Source organism: Hipposideros armiger, unplaced genomic scaffold (genome assembly GCF_001890085.2).
Source record: "Hipposideros armiger isolate ML-2016 unplaced genomic scaffold, ASM189008v1 scaffold_70, whole genome shotgun sequence".
NCBI lineage: Eukaryota > Metazoa > Chordata > Mammalia > Chiroptera > Hipposideridae > Hipposideros > Hipposideros armiger.
This window is the reverse complement of record NW_017731420.1, coordinates 2,673,140-2,689,517: the sequence shown is the minus strand read 5'-3', so window position 1 is coordinate 2,689,517 and position 16,378 is coordinate 2,673,140. Positions and strand designations below refer to the sequence as shown.

At 37.4% G+C, this 16,378-nt stretch overlaps 1 protein-coding gene across 2 annotated transcripts in view; it reads left to right on the top strand.

Annotated features, from left to right (window-relative positions):
• The window catches only part of RGS22 (regulator of G protein signaling 22), a 177,056-nt gene extending 171,541 nt beyond the window's left edge, over positions 1–5,515 (top strand). The window contains exons 23-26 of one of the 2 annotated variants that reach the window (XM_019642522.1): positions 1,848–1,934; positions 3,927–4,020; positions 4,137–4,175; positions 5,388–5,515. In XM_019642522.1, the coding sequence (XP_019498067.1) occupies positions 1,848–1,934; positions 3,927–4,020; positions 4,137–4,175; positions 5,388–5,398 (231 nt within the window). In that variant the 3' untranslated portion in view covers positions 5,399–5,515. Of the gene's footprint in view, positions 1–1,847; positions 1,935–3,926; positions 4,021–4,136; positions 5,017–5,387 lie in introns of those variants that run through there. The other variant, XM_019642521.1, reaches the window with a different exon arrangement.
• Positions 5,516–16,378: the final 10,863 nt, after the last annotated feature.

Here is a 16,378-nt window from a genome sequence, read left to right as displayed (position 1 = left end):
GAAAGAAAGAAAGAAAGAAAGAAAGAAAGAAAGAAAGAAAGAAAGAAAGAAAGAAAGACAGGAAGGAAGGAAGGAAGGAAGGAAGGAAGGAAGGAAGGAAGGAAGGAAGGAAGGAAGGTTAGCTATCAAAAAACAAAAAAGACCATGTAAGCTGTTCCACTATACAATTGTAAGGTATTATTTGATATGAGAAAGAATAGCATACTGGACAGGAGTGTAGTCTCTAAAGTCAGACTGCATGGTTTTGAATCCTGGCCTTACCATTGATTTGTTCTAGTATCTTAGGCAAACCACTTCATTTCCCCAAATCTCCTTTTTTCCCGTAAAATAGAGATAGTAATAGAATTTACATTGCAGGGTTGGATTAAAGATATATAGGAAAAACAATGTGTATCATCAACTAAATGTTAGTTATTATCTTATTAATATTGTAGAAGTAATTGTCCTTTATAACAAAAATACTAATATCAAATATATCCTCCATCTCATTCTTATAAAGGAATAAATAGAACTAGGCAATCTGAAGAAAGTTATAATGGGAGAAAAAGAATCTCATTAAAACATTCATTTAGTTAAATATCATCTAGTTTAATATTAAGTACTTAAAATGAACAGTGACAAATTCATTAAGAAAGGATCAGTGATTTAACTAAATAAATATTTTAAACTTTTAAATGGCAAACATAAACAAGGTTAAATGACAAATTAGGAAAACATAGAATGTATGATGTAAGTAAGTTGTAAAAATAAATTTAAATAAGGTAAACACTTTTAACAAAATTGGGCAAAGGTATTAACAGGCAATTCACAAAGGAAATACAAATGATTAAAAGTATTAAAAGTTGTTCATCCTCACTGGTAACCAAAAACATGCAGACTGACAAAGAAGAAAATACCCAGTGTTGGTTGAGAGTAGGTGAAAGAGCTGTAAATTCATGTGTTATTTGGAGAACTTGTAAAATGGTATTTTGTTTCTGAAGTGCAGTTTCACAACATATATTGTTTAAAATGTACATTCTTTTCAATGCAACAAATAAATGTCCAGAAATTTATTCTAAAGGAAAGAACTGGAAAAATGCACCAAGATGTATGTATACTGCATCATTTATAATAGTAAAAAATGTTAAATTACCTAAATTTCTAATAGCGAGTATTAATTAAATTATGTGTGGTACATTCCTTTACTAGAATATTATTGACCCATGGAAATAATGATAATAGTTTATTCATTTATTGTTTGACAAATATTTGAGTGCATAAGACCATTCACCCATTGAAAATGATGATGCAATTTATTCATTTCATCATCCAGCAAATATTCGAAGGTATATTCCATGTTCTAGAGTACTCGTACTTCGAGAATGATACAAAGACCCTGCCGTTTATATTCCTGTTCTATATTTATTCACATAGAAACATTTCACATTTTACATGAAACATTTAAAAAAGGCACAAATAATGTGAATCCATTTGTATGAAATTTATGTAATAAATATAAATATTAGAATTATAGATTAAACCTATGCATTTTCCTAGTGAGAAATTTGTATGGATGTTCATGAAAATGTTTGCAATGGTTTTTCTTGAATGCTAGAATTTAGGGGTGATTTTTACCTTCTACTTCATGATTTGTCTCATTTATTTTAATATTTTTATATTAGTATGAAAGAAAACTAAAGATCAAAACCATAGATTATGTCATGTTAGTGATATTGACTTGATAAAACCTCAGATGTGGTGCTCACCACAAAATATTTTTTCATCTGATATTATGACTCCTTAACTAGAAGCTTATATTAATATAGCACTACCACTTTTGGAAATAATTTAATTTACTATAATTACAGGATGGAATCAAACAATATGCAAGTACTTCGGGAGCAGCTTCTTTAGTCAGTAGCTCAGTTTTAGGCCTGCAAGCATATGGCCGACAGGTAAGCAAGAAAGATATCACAGACACCACTTCCTTTATAGAACACTGGATAGTGGAACACAGCAGTTCAGTCATTTTACAGTAGTAGTGCGTTTATTTGAAAATGAGGCTAAAATTATAATACTAGGAAAGATTGGAAGAGAATTTCCTTGAGCCTTCAGAGAACATTAAAATTTCAGCTGATCTAGGACAATATAATCAAGGAAAATAATTTCTTGATACATATAAAGAAAATTTAAGAGATAGAAGTTGAAATCACTATCTTATTGGAAAAGAGAGAATAAGGCAGATAAAAACAAGATAGAATATATATATAGGTTGATATATTCTTGGGTTAAGAGAAAAAAGAAGAATGCCAATGGTTAGTCTCAATTTTTTAATTCTTTGAAGTGGTCATAAAGTTGGCCAGTATGTGACCATCAACTAATACATTTATAGTTTTTATGTTTAGATTTACATTTATAATTTGTACATTACTATCACTTCCCTGAAATTTCATAAGCTTAATTTATGTCCATTTACATGACTTCTATTGAAAATGTTTGCATCTTAAATAATACTAGCTTGAAAAACAATCTTTTTAGTATTTAGGAATATCAAATAAGTTCAGCTACCGAGCTACAAAGCTGACAGACTGAAGCTTTTATTGAGAGAAGAGAAATTTCCAATTTTGTGGAACCATAGATTGAAAAAGATATATCTATAAACAAACAAAAACTCATAAACACAGAAAACATTATAGTGATTACCAGAGGGAAACAGGAAAGGAGGGAGGTAGAAAAGGGTAAAGAAGGTCAAATATATGGTGACGGAAGATTTGACTTTGGGTGGTGAACATACAATGCAATATACAAATGATGTATTATAGGATTGTACACTTGAAATTTATATAATTTTATTAACCAATGTCATCCCGATAAATTTAATACAAAAAGTAAAAGAAATTATAAAAATTAAAATTAAAATAAAACCAAGACTGTTTTATATATATTAAAAAAGATGTATCTAAAAGTGCATGATACCTAATAATGACATTTGGAAGTACATTCATTAGCATTAAATTTCAGAAACATGGTGTAAAAGTAAAGGGAGAAATGTGGAAATAGAGATACAAGGTTTATAATTTTTACTTTGACACTTACAAGCCAGTATTACCTTGAAGCCTGAAAAAAATAACTCAATCTTCTTTGAGCCTGTTTACCTATATGTTAGAAAGAGAAAGGGATAGAGAGAGAGAGATGAAGATGATGATGATGATGATGATGATGATGATGATGATGATGATGTCATATATCTCAAGGTTAAGAAACTAAAAAGCTTTTGGAAACCAAAGACATTTTATAAATATAAACGACTATTATTATTGCTACTTAATGTATACATGTTGAAATACTCTAGCAATTGGTAAAATAATAATACTGCCATTTAGTAAGTGTGGAATGCTCTGTATATGCATTAGTTTCAGATAGATTATGCACATTCAAGAATTGTGATTAATTCAAATGCAAAACTAGCCCCCACAAAAACTTGGATCTTTCTTTAGCACCTAAATTCATAATCAAATTGAATATATAAAGGTGACTGAATAGCTGTAAGAAATCTATAAAGATTTTGTTCTATAAATGTTTTTATAAAGACATTGTTTCACTGAGAAATAGTTCATCACCATCCTCATTTTCCATCACCCCTCCTAACATAGGGCAAGGAAATTTAAAATTTTAGGTCAAGGCTATAGAAAAAGTTACCTTTACTTTATCACAAATATTATTATTATTAAAATAGTATAAGGTAGATTGATAACAATTTGTGATACCCAGTTAAAAGGTTAAATGGGTAAGTTCTACTTGTGAAAATTCATATAATTATAAATTTGTATGTGCATGTTTTATGATATTTAAAAGCTTAATGAAGGCCCTGATACAAAGCATCATACCATCAGTTCATTTTCTGGGGCAAATATTTCCAAAACTCACTTTGAAAATTGTTTTTCTAGCCAACCTGGTGTTATTCGAAGTATATAGAAGCCTTAGAACAGGAAAGGATTCTTCTTAAAATTCAAGAAGAACTAGAAAAGAAGTTGTTTGCAGGTAATTTTTGCCTTTTTCTTACAGGGTTGCCTTGTTATCTTCTATCACAGATTAATTTTAGAGGCCTTTGCTGAGGATTACTTCACTGTTTTCCTATTTCTCTTATTTTTGTGCAGGCACACCATCTTTTATAAATGTTAGGCCTACTACTTCAGGTATGTCTTTCAAAAAGACAGTATCTTCCCACAACACCCAGGGTGAGTTTCTAGTGATAGTCTATCTTCAGTTCTTTCTTCCTTATTGTTAGAGTTCTGCCTCTCACCTGGCCATCCAGAATGTGGAGGGCAGGAAGGCATGAGGACTGACTTCCTCCCAACTGATCTGACCCCACAAGTTAGGAGAAATTCAGTGTGTGTGTGTGAGTGTCCTGTCTCTTTCTTCCTATCTCTCTTTTTTCTCTGCTGAGGAGGAAAGACTGAGACATATACCTAACACTTTATCCCATTTCCAGAGTGAAAGCACTCATGTGAGTCTATACCCTGTTGCTGATAGGTGCAAGGTAAGCCATAAACTGAAATTTATTCAGTCCTACCCATGCCCTTCTAACATACACACTCATGCACTTTCACAACTACCCAGATGTACACACACAAAATACATGCACGCACATGCACACCGAACATACACACACCAAATAAACACATGCACACCAAATACACACACACCACTGACAAATTGATAGGTAGGAGCACTTTGCCTCCCTTCTGAATGGCAAAATCTCTTGAAAAGGAAGGCCTCTGGGGAATGATTATTATTATTTCTGTTTACTCCTCATCTATTCTTCTCTTCCACAAACAAAACGTATGGAAGCCTGGGCTCTAGTTCAGTTTCCCGTTTCCAAGCTTCTTTTTCCCAAGTTAGGAATATAAGAAGGAACTGAAGATCAAGCCGGGGCCCTTCTCTCATACATATATTGATGTGATTTTACAGTTTTGATTGGATACTAATGTTAGAGTGTAACAATGCCCTTACAAAGTAAAATGCTAGTATAATGTAGTATATGTCTAACCCATTGACCCGATATTTGAAGAGTCTAGGAAAAGTCCCCTTTCTCTTATCGTCTGTCTTACAACTTACCTTTCTATTTCTCAAAATCTTTAGTTTTCTGATTTGGGGGAGGGTTTGATGAGCAGACCTTTATGTTCCAAGCCTGCTCATCTTTTTTCTCTTCTGGTTTATCCTAGCCACTCACCTTTCACTCAGTTTCCCCACCTCTTAGTCCAACCTTACATGCCCCCAACATTTAGAGTATGCTGACACATATGTTAATTTTTTATCCATAAAACTCTATGTGAGGGTTTTTTTTGTTTTGGATTTATGTTTTCTATAGCTACTTATGTTTTCAACCATTTGTTTTTCTTTTGCAGGAATTCTTTAAACCAAATTTAACTGACATGGAAGCTCAAGTGATTTTTTTTTTTGATGATCTGCATTAGAGCAAGCCTACCATCTAAATAAATTTTGGCTTGTTTTACTCCCATGGTTTTAAAATTGCAGCTATTCTGTACACATGACATACAGACTATAAAATTTTTAAAAACTTATTTAGAATAAAACTACTTCTATCCAGATTAGCAAGATCAAAATATTTTTCTTATTACAGACCTTAAGGAGATATAATGTTATGCTCCTTAAGAAATGTTTCAATGAGTTTTTTGAGCATTTACTGTATTTGGTTAGCAGATAGATTCAGCAGGTACTTAGGGAACTAATATTCCAAGCAATAAATTGGCCCAACACATAAAGGGAAGGGCCTTCCGTACCCCATCCCTATTCCCAACTCTAAAGGAACCACATATTAAGGCAGTGGTTCTCAAACTTTAATGCGCGTAAGACTCACTTGTAGATTCCTAGACTCACTCTTTGAGAATCTGATTCAATAGTTCTTGGGCAGGACACAGACATCTCTCTCTAACAGACATCCCAGGTGGTTCTGGTGCAGCTGTTCCACAGACCACTTTTTGTGATGAACTATTAAGATAGCAAGAGACGAGGCCTTAAAAGGTAAAAGCCCTCTTATTAAGTGGAGTTACACTTACAGCAGAGAGACCAGACATATACCCTTCTCTTTCCTGGAGGGAAAGGAGAATGTGGAAGAAATGACCTGGAGGATGAAGCTTCACCGTCTCTAGGCTTTAGGATTCAGAAGCTCCAAGCACTATGACCTGATTATGGGATCTGAAGCATTGGACTTTCACTCTAATACAGTCCCAGAAAGTATTTTCAAAGTAGAAACTGCCATTCCTAGTTTTCCAAAGAGTTGGACATTTTAAAGAGGGAAAGCATCAGGAGGCACATTTCAGAGATCTTTTTCTTTTTCCTATAGCAGTGTTTGTTTGGACACTTTAAAAAAGCATTGGAACCCTGTAGTTTCCTCTGCTCTCACACTGTCCCATACCCCATAGTGGCTGTGAAGTTTTTATCTTTTTTCCATTCATTGCCTTTGTTCCTCGTGTCTGTTTTTGTATTCCATTCTTTTTCTGCTTTTTTCTTGGTTTGAATTGAACATTTTATGTAACTCTATTTTCTCTCCTGTCTTAGCACATCAATTAGACTTCTTTTAAACATTTTCTTATTTGTTGCTCCACAGTATGCAATATACATTTACAACTAATAAAAATCCACTTTCAAAATCCACTTTCAAGTAACACTCTACCACTACATGGGTAGTGCAAGTACTTTATAACCAAGTTACCTAATTCCTTCCTCCTGTTCCTTATCACACTGCTGTCAATTCGTTTCACTTATCCATAAGCTAGAATCACTAAATGCATTATTGCTATTATTATTCTGAACAAACTGTTTTCTGTTAGGTCAATTAAGAAGAAGAAAATAAAACATATGATTTTACTTTCATTTATTCCTTCTCTAATGCTCTTCCCTTCATGTAGATCTGAGTTCCTGTCCTATATCCTTTTCTTTCTCTCCAAAGAACTTTTAACGTTTCTTGCAAGGCATGTCTAATGGAGACAAATTCCCTCATTCTTTGTTTGTCTTCAAAAGTCTGTATTTCTCCTTCACTTTTGAAGGATAATTTCACTGACTACAGAATTCTACATTAGTGGATTTTCTTTCTTTCAACACTTCAAATATTTCACTCCACTCTCTTCTTGCTTGCATGGTTTCTGAAGAGAAGTTGAATGCAATTCTTATCTTGTCTCTCTGGCTTCTTTCAAGATTTTCTCTTGGTCTTTCGTTTTCAGCAATTTAAATATAGATGTACCGTATTTGCCGGCGTATAAGACAACTTTTTGGCCCTGAAAAATATGCCTCCAAGTGGGGGGTCGTCTTATACGCCAGGTACACTTCAGATAGACTGCCCATAGTGCTTGCCCCATGCCATAGTGGCCTCCCGATGCCCGCCCACTTCATTCCACATACCGTTCAGGCATCAGCAGCGCTGCTGGGTGTATGCTCGGCTGTTATGCGATTTTGCTGTTATGCGATTTTACCACACTCGCAAAATCGCACACAGCCGAACATATAACAAACTCTGTATTTTGAGTGGAAATGTCTTATACGCCCAGTCGTCTTATACGCCGGCAAATACGGTAGTTTTTTTTGGTATATATCCTGCTTGTATTGTTCTCTGAGCTTCCTGGATCAGTGGTTTGGTGTCTGTTATTAACTTTGGGAAATTCTCAATCATTATTACTTCAAATATTTCTTCTATTCCTTTCTCTTTCTTATCCCTCTGGTATTTTCATTATACATATATTACAGCTTTTGTAATTGTTCCACAGTTCTTGGGTATTATGTTCTGTCCTTTTCATTGTTTTATTTTTCTTTCTGCATGTCCATTTTGGAATTTTCTATTGACCTCTCTTCACACCGATTCTTTCCTCAATTGTGTCTAGTCTATGGATGAGCCCATTGAAGGCATTCTTCATTTCTGTTAGTGCTTTCCTCTTTTAGCATTTCTTTTTTATTTTTTTCTTAGAATTTCCATCTCTCTACTGACATTACCCATCTATTCTTATGTGTTGTCCACTTTTTAATTAGATCTCTTATCATATTAATCAGTCATTTAAAATTTCTAGTCTAAGAATTCCAAAACTTCGGCCATATCTGAGTCTGATTTTGATGCTTGCTTCGTCTCTTCAGTCTGTGGGTATTTCGTTGTTTGTTTGTTTGTTTTGTTTTTTGACTTTTAGCATGCCTTGTAATATTTTGTAGAAGGCAGAACATGATGTGTCAGGAACAAGGAACTGAGGTATATGAGTGTAATGCATGGGGTCAGCTCCCGGCAGGTGAACACAGGATATGGTGAGGCCAAAAAGGAACAACAGTGGAGCCATGGGGCCAGCCGAGTGGCTCAGCTGGTTAAGAGCTCGCTTGGGAGTGCCAGGTCTGAGCAGCAGGACTGCGGTTTGGATCCCATATTGAGAGCCAGTGATGCTCGCCCTCTACAGCTAAGATGATGAACAACAGCTCGACCTGGAGCTGGGTGTGAGTCGCCCGCGGCAGCGTAGACAGCAACAGGTCTGCAGTGGGCTGCCCTGAACTACCGTGAGTGGCTGGCAGCTGGCGAGAGCTGCCAGGAGCCGGGAAGAGCACAATGATCATACCTACATGGGCCAGTGAAGCAACGTCCTCCACAACTACACTGAAGAACAAAAACAGCAATTTGTCTACCTGTCTGTTCCCCTTCCCCGATTCCCCAACGCTGTTCCCCTCCCCCCAATTCCCCAATAAAATCTTTAAAAAAAAACCAGTAGAGCCATGGATAAGGGGTTCGTTCCACTATATTCTCGAGGGCGGCCGGTGGAGTATGGGAAGCAAACATCCGCCAATACCCCAAAAAGGGGTCTTCTTGCACCACAGTCTTGATGGCGGCCAGGTGAGACACAGGAAGTAGGGTCTGCAAGAACCACAAGATCCTCATTTGCAACTGGTTACAGCTGATGGCCAACTAGTTACATAAGTGCCTGCATGTGCAGGTTACATAACCGAGCCAGCACCTTTCCACGTGAGGCTGAGAGCCTGGAAACTGCTCTCTGGGACTCCGTTCCAACAATGAGCCTTTAGGGTGAGGTTTTTTTGTTTATTTGGCTAGGAGTTAGGCTGTACTTACTGTTTGCTGAAGATGTGGTGTTAGAAGCTGGAATTTCCCTCTATGTCCTTGTTTTTGTCTTCTCTGTTGTTCTGAGTTTTCCTAGAGACTCCTTAATAGGCTCTGAGCCTTGCAGTTCTTTTAGCTATAATCCGTTTTATTATTAATGTGGTGGTGGAGTGTGGGAGGAGGGGAAGCGTTTTAAAGTCTTATGATTAAATTTCAATCTTTCAGTGAGCCTGAGTTGGGTATTTCCTTTCCCCCAGGTTGTTTAGGCTTTGGTAAAACCCCAGTCTATTAGACTCTGGTAAAATAGCTTCCCTTGAGGACAGGCCTTGTTGGGAAGAACAGAGAACTCTGGGTGTATTCCAAAATGGTTACTTTACCCCTTCTCCACCATACGCAAGAGAGTATTTTTCTCTGATCTTTACAGTGAGAGGCTGATGGAGCTCCTAGAAGTAAAACTCAAGAATGTGCGCCTCCCCCAACACACACCCCAAGACAGGCCCCTCTTGAAGTTTTTAACTCTTAAGCTAGTCTTAACTGAGCCTCTAGAAATTTGTCAATGACAATTTTTTAATTTAATTTACATATTTTATTGACTTTTAAGTGCAAATATAAAATATTTTTAAACTATAGAGATTTGCTACTTTTTTCTGCTATTGTTTTTTTATTGTGAAATAAACTTTAAATTAGTTTCAGCTGTACAACACAGTGCAATAGTTATACTTTTTACCCCTCAAAGTCACAACCCCCCTCTCCCAATCCGCCGTCCCACTCCCCCCCATATCATACATATCTATTACAATTCCCTTGACTCCACTCCCACACTATACACCACGTCTCATGACTATATATATATATTCAATTATAGTTGACATACAATATTATACAACATCAGCTTCAGGTGTACAGTGCAGTGATCAAGCCTCTACACCATCCATAGAGTGGTCTCCCTAACAAGACATGTGACCATTTGACACCCTACAAAATATTTACAACATTATTAATAATATTCCCCAAAGTGTTTTTCATATCCCTGGGGCAATATTGTAGTTACCTACTTATGCTGTCTAATCCTTTCCCCTTTTCCCTCATCCCCACCTCCTCCCAACTAGCAACAATTAGTTGTTCCTCTATATCTCTGAGACTATTTCTGTTTACTTTGCTCGCTCATTCAGTTTTTTAGATTCCACATATAAGTGAAATCATATGGTATTTGTCTTTCTCTGACTGACTTATTTCCTTAACATAATATTCTCTAGGTCCATCCATATCGTTGCAAATGGTACGATTTCATTCTTCTTTATAGTGGAGTAATACTCCATTGTATAAATGTACCACAGTTTCTTAATCCAGTCATCTACTGATGGGCATTTCAGTTGTTTCCAAGTCTTGGCTATTGTAAATAGCGCTGCAATAAACATAGGGGTACATATATTTTTTCAAATTAGCATCTTGGGTTTCTCTGGATAAATACCCAAGAGTGGAATTTCTGGGTCATACGGTAGTTTCATTTCCAGTTTTTTTTAGATACCTTCATATTGATATCCATAACGGCTGCACCAATCTGCAGTCCCACCAACAGTGCACCAGGGTTCCCTTTTCTCCACAGCCTCGCCAGCACTTCTTTGTTGATTTATTGATGATAGCCATTCTGACTGGAATGAGGTGGTATCTATTGTGGTTTTTATTTGCATTTCTCTAATGATTAGTGAGGTTGAACATTGTTTCATATGTGTGTTGGCCATCTGTATGTCCTCTTTAGAGAAATGCCTCTTCATACCCCCTGCCCATTTTTTAATTGGGCTGTTTGTTTTTTTGGTATTGAGTTGAATGAGTGTTTTATAAATTTTGGATATTAACTCCTTATCAGATATATCGTTGGCAAATATCTTCTCATTCAGTAGACTTCCTTTTTATTTTATTGATGAATTCCTTTGCTGTGAAAAACTTTTAAGTTTGATGTAATCCCACATATTTATTTTTTTCTTTTATTTTCCTTGCCCAAGGGGATATATCAGTAAAAATATTACTCAAGGTAATGTCTGCAAATTTACTCCCTATGTTTTTTTCTAGGAGTTTTATTTAAGGTCTTACATTTAAGTCTTTAATTCATTTGGAGTTTGTTCTCGTATATGGTTTAAGTAGGTGTTCCATTTCCATTTTTTTGCACGTCAGTCCAATTTTGCCAGCACCATTTATTAAATAGACTAACTTTACTCCAATGTAAATTCTTGCTTCCATTGTCATTAATTAAATGACCATATATGGATGGGTTGACTTCTGGGCTCTCTATTCTGTTCCATTGGTCTATGTGTCTGTTTTTATGCCAGTACTGTACTGTTTTGATTACTGTAGCCTTGTAGTATGATTTGATATCAGGTAGTGTGATACCTCCCATTTTGTTCTTATTTCTCAAGATTGGCATGGCTATTCGGGGTCTTTTATGGTTCCATATAAATTTTAGGATTATATGTTCTATTTCTGAGAAAAATGTCCTTGGTAGTTTGATAGGAATTGCATTGAATCTATATATATATATTGCCTTAGGTAGTATTGACATTTTAACTATATTAATTCATCCTATCCATGTACATGGTATGTATTTCCATTTATTTGTATCTTCTTTGATTTCTCTCTTCAACGTCTTATAATTTTCTGAGTACAGGTCTTTTACTTCTTTGGTTAAATTTATTCCTAGATATTTTATTGTTTTTGAAGCAATTGTTAAAGGGATTGACTTCCTGATTTCTTTTTCTGATAGTTTATTATTGGTGTATACAATGCAACTGATTTCTGAATATTAATTTTGTATCCTGCTACCTTACTAAATTCATTTATCAGTTCTAACAGTTTTTTGGTGGAGTCTTTGCAATTCTCTCTATATAGTATCATGTCACCTGCATATAATGACAATTTTACTTCCTCCTTTCCAATTTGGATGCCTTTTATTTCATTTTCTTATCTGATTGCTGTGGCTAAACTTCCAAAACTATGTTGAATAGAAGTGGTGAAAGTGGGCAGCCTTGTCTTGTTCCTGATCTTAAGGGGAAACTTTTAGCTTTTTCCCATTGAGTATGATGTTTGCTGTGGGCTTATCATATATGGCCTTTATTATGTTGAGATATGATCCCCACTATTTCCACTTTGCTAAGAGTTTTTATCATAAATGGCTGCTGGATTTTTGTCAAACATTTTTTCTGCATCTATTGATATGATCATATGATTTTTATTTTTCATTTTGTTAATGTGATGTATTATGTTAATTGATTTGTATATTGAACCAACTTTGTATACCAGGAATGAATCCCACTTGATTGTGTTGTATGAGCTTTTTAATGTGATGCTGAATTTGGTTTGCTAGTGTTTTGTTGAGGATTTTTGCATCTATGTTCATTAGGGATATCGGCCTGTGGTTTCCTTTTTTTATAATATCTGTATTTTGTCTGAAATAAGTATTGCAACCCAGCTTTTTTCTCATTTTCATTTGCATGAAATATCTTATTCCATCCCTTTACTTTCTGTCTGTGTGTGTCTTTTGATCTGAGATGAGTCTCTTGGAAACAGCGTATGCATGAGTCCTGTTTTCTTATCCACTCAGCCACTCTATGTCTTTTGATTGGAGCATTTAGCCCATTCACATTTAAAGTGGTTATTGATAGGTGCAAATTTATTGCCATTTTGTTATTTGTATTTCTGGTTGTCCTGGGTTAGCTTGTTTTCCTCTTTCTTCTGTTTAAAAAAGCCCTTTTAACATTTCCTGCAATGCTGGCTTGGTGGTAATGAATTCCTTTAGCTTATTCTTTTCTGAGAAGCTCTTTATCTCTCCAATTTTAAGTGATAGCGGTGCTGGGTTGTAGGCCTTTATTTTGTGTCACTTTGAATATTTCCTGCCACTCCCTTCTGGCCTGCAGAGTTTCTGTAGCAAACTCAGCTTTTAGTCTTATAAGAATTCCTTTGTGTGAAACCTGCTGTCTTTCACTTGCTACTTTTAGGATTCTGTCTTTGTCTTTAACCTTTCCCATTTTAACTATGATGTGTCTTGGTGTGGACCTTTTTGGGTTCAGCTTGTTTGGAACTCTCTGCACTTCCTGGACTTTTATGTCGATTTCCTTCACCAGGGTAGGGAAGTTTTCAGTCATTATTTCTTCAAATACATTCTGGATACTTTGCTTCTTCTTTTCTCCTTCTGGTATTCCTATGATGCAAATGTTGTTGCGCTTGATATTGTCCCACAGGTCTCTTAAACTATTTTCATTGTTTTTTATTCTTTTTTCTTTTTGTTTTTCCAACTGGGTGATTTCTGTTATTTTGTCTTCTAAATCGCTGATCCCATTCTCCGCTTCATCTAATCTACTGGTGATTCCTTCAAGTGTGTTCTTCATTTCAGTTATTGTGTTCTTTAGTTCTAACTAGCTGTTTTTTTTTATGATTTCTCTATCCTTCTTTATGTCCTCACTAAGTTCCTTAAACATTCTTATCATCAGTGTTCTATTTTTTTTTTTTAAGCTGAGCCATCTTGCCACCTGTTGGCAGCTCAGTGGCTGCTCAGCTTGGGCTGGCAATCGAACTACTGTTGCTCAGATCTCAAACTCTTGAGCGAGCTCTTAACTAACTGAGCCACTTGGCTGGCCCCTATCATCAGTGTTCTAAGCTTTATCTCTGAAAGGTTGGATACCTCTGTTTCATTTAGTTCCATTTCTAGAGGTTTCTTCTGATATTTTACTTTGTTTCTTCAGTCTGGCTTTCATTCTGTGATTGCTTCAATGTATTAGATAGATCACCTAGAAAAAAAAAAGAAAAAGAAAAAGGAGGAAAAAAAAATAAAGAGGGGGGCTCTCCTCCCACTTTAATCTGCAGACCACTTGCTCAGCAGTAGAGAGACTCTGGGTAACTCAGCAACAGCTGTTGGGGGGAAGGGCTCATCATGTCATGTGCCAGCCTCCCTCTCAGTCTTGCAGTTAGCTTCCCGCAATTAGCTGCTGTATGCTCTGGAACCGTGCTCACCACCAAAAATCCTCACAGGTTGTTACGGGCTATCTGCTGCTGCAAAAAGCCCTGTGTGGTCTGTGGAGGTGGGGGCCAGGCACCAGGGGCTCAGGGTGCCCCCCCCACCCTGGCAACAGAGCTCTAGGTGGGTGGGGCAGGCCCCCAAGGCACCACAGGATGTGGTCAGTGGCCCCCACCAAGTCAGAGCAGCATACACTCCTGCACTGGCAACCAGCCTGCATAAACTCTCCAGGAAAGCCCTGGCCGGATCACGCAGGTGCACACCTCATGGTCCAACACTCCCAGGAAAACTCCCAAGATCAGCCTGTCCCAATCAGCCGCTGGCAGATCAGGCCAAGCAGCCCGACAGCCAGTGGACAGCCTAGCAACTCTGCACATGCAGTGCAGAGAGTGGGTACCCAAGGCGACTTGCACTCCCGCGTCTCAATGAACAGCTTGTTGGAGCTGGAGCACACCCGCCAGGCATTTCTCAGGCTACGCAGCACAAGCAGTGCTGAGGGTGGGGATCCAAGGCCACATGCGTGCACACACATGCACGCCTGCGCCAATTCCAGCAGACCAATGTGGTCCCGGACCTGACCCTCTGTGGGAGGGCCCAACACTGAAAAAATGGCACCCCCTTGTATACTACTCGTGTGCAAGCTCCACACCAGGAGGACAATGGTCCCAAAACCTCCAGCTCCTGCGCCAAAGACGGTCAGCTCAGTTCTTCCCCAAAGGCTCCTGTGTCCCACTCACACAGCTACTCCCTACACCAGGGACCGGGTGAGTGCTCACTAGCAAGCAAGTCCGTGTGCCAGCTTCACTGGTTCTCTAGCCGCCCTGAGCCTCACTGAGTTGAGCAAGGAGAGTCCTCACTAATTTCTGCTGCCAGCTATCGTAGAACTCTTCTTCCCGGCAAAGTAACTCTGGGCTGGTGAGCTCAGCGTGAGGTCGGAGGGTCTCGCCCCCAACCAGAAAAACCTCCCACTGCTGAGGTGTTCCTCACGGGGTTCACCCTCTCTCATCTCCACCCCTCCTACCAGACACGACATGGCCTCCTCTTTAAGTCCTTTGTTTAGAGGTTCTGTTCATCTAGTGTTCAGGGGACTTCCGAGGTTGAACACTGTATAAATTATTTGTAATTTTGGTGTGATCCTGTGAGGCAGTTGGCACAGCATCTGTCTATTCCGCCATCTTACCAGAAGTCTTCATCAATTACAATTTAAAGTATTCCTACCAATACTGGCTCCTGCTTCTGGCTTCTGCTCCTGGGCTTCTGCTCCTGCTAAGCTGTGATCCTCTGTATCTGCTTGTCTGTCTCTCCAACGTTAGGGGCAGCAGTTTGCCCTGCTACCACAGTTCTTTGAAGGATCCAAGAAGAGTTGTTGATTTTTCATTTGTTCAGCTTTTTTCTGTTTTGAAGAGAATAGTGATGACTTCTGAGCTCTGTACATGTTGGAAGAGGGCCCTGAAGTTTGACACCAGTATTTTAGTGTTCTGTGGTCAATTTTATTCCTAAGATAAAATTAATTTATTAATTTAAAGTTTATAGATAGATATAGATATAGATGGCAATATATCTCATATATGGCAATTTGTGTATTATGAATATTTACATGTTCAGTTTTGGCCTATCCTCAAAGCATCCCACAGCATGGGCTAGTCTCAATTTTTGCCACTAGAGACCATTTCCTTATGTTAGTATGCTCAGGAACTATCTTCTGGTTGGTTCTACTGATTCTTCTTAATATCTCTTCAGTACATCTCCTCCTCCCACTCCACATTGCATGATTGCCTTATTTCAGATTCTTATCACCCTGAATCTGAGTCCTAATTAGTATCTTTTTCTCTTTCCTGGGCACCCTCCAACTGTCCTCAAAGTGATCTGTCTAAAATGCATACCTTTTTATTATATTATCGTGCCTAAATCCTTCATTGAGATGACTGGCAAACCTGTTATTGATAAAATAGAAGTTCCTTACTTAGCATAACGTACATAGAAGGCCCTCCTCTCTCCTGATATAGACATTCAGATCAGGCATTTATTCCTCTGGGAAGCTGTTGTTGACATTCTTCTCTTACCCTCGATCTCCAAAACAGCTACAGAAGTTATCACTCCCTCTTCTGTCCTACCACTACAGCTTGTTCATTGCCCTATAGTAGCACTAGTCACATTGATTGTAATTTTTTGTTCACATGCTTCTTTTTCTAGTAAAGCTCTTATTTGAATTTTCATTCTAGCACCTTATATAGAACGTCTAGATAATAGATGTTCATTAAATGTTGAAAAAAAACTGAAGGAAATATCTC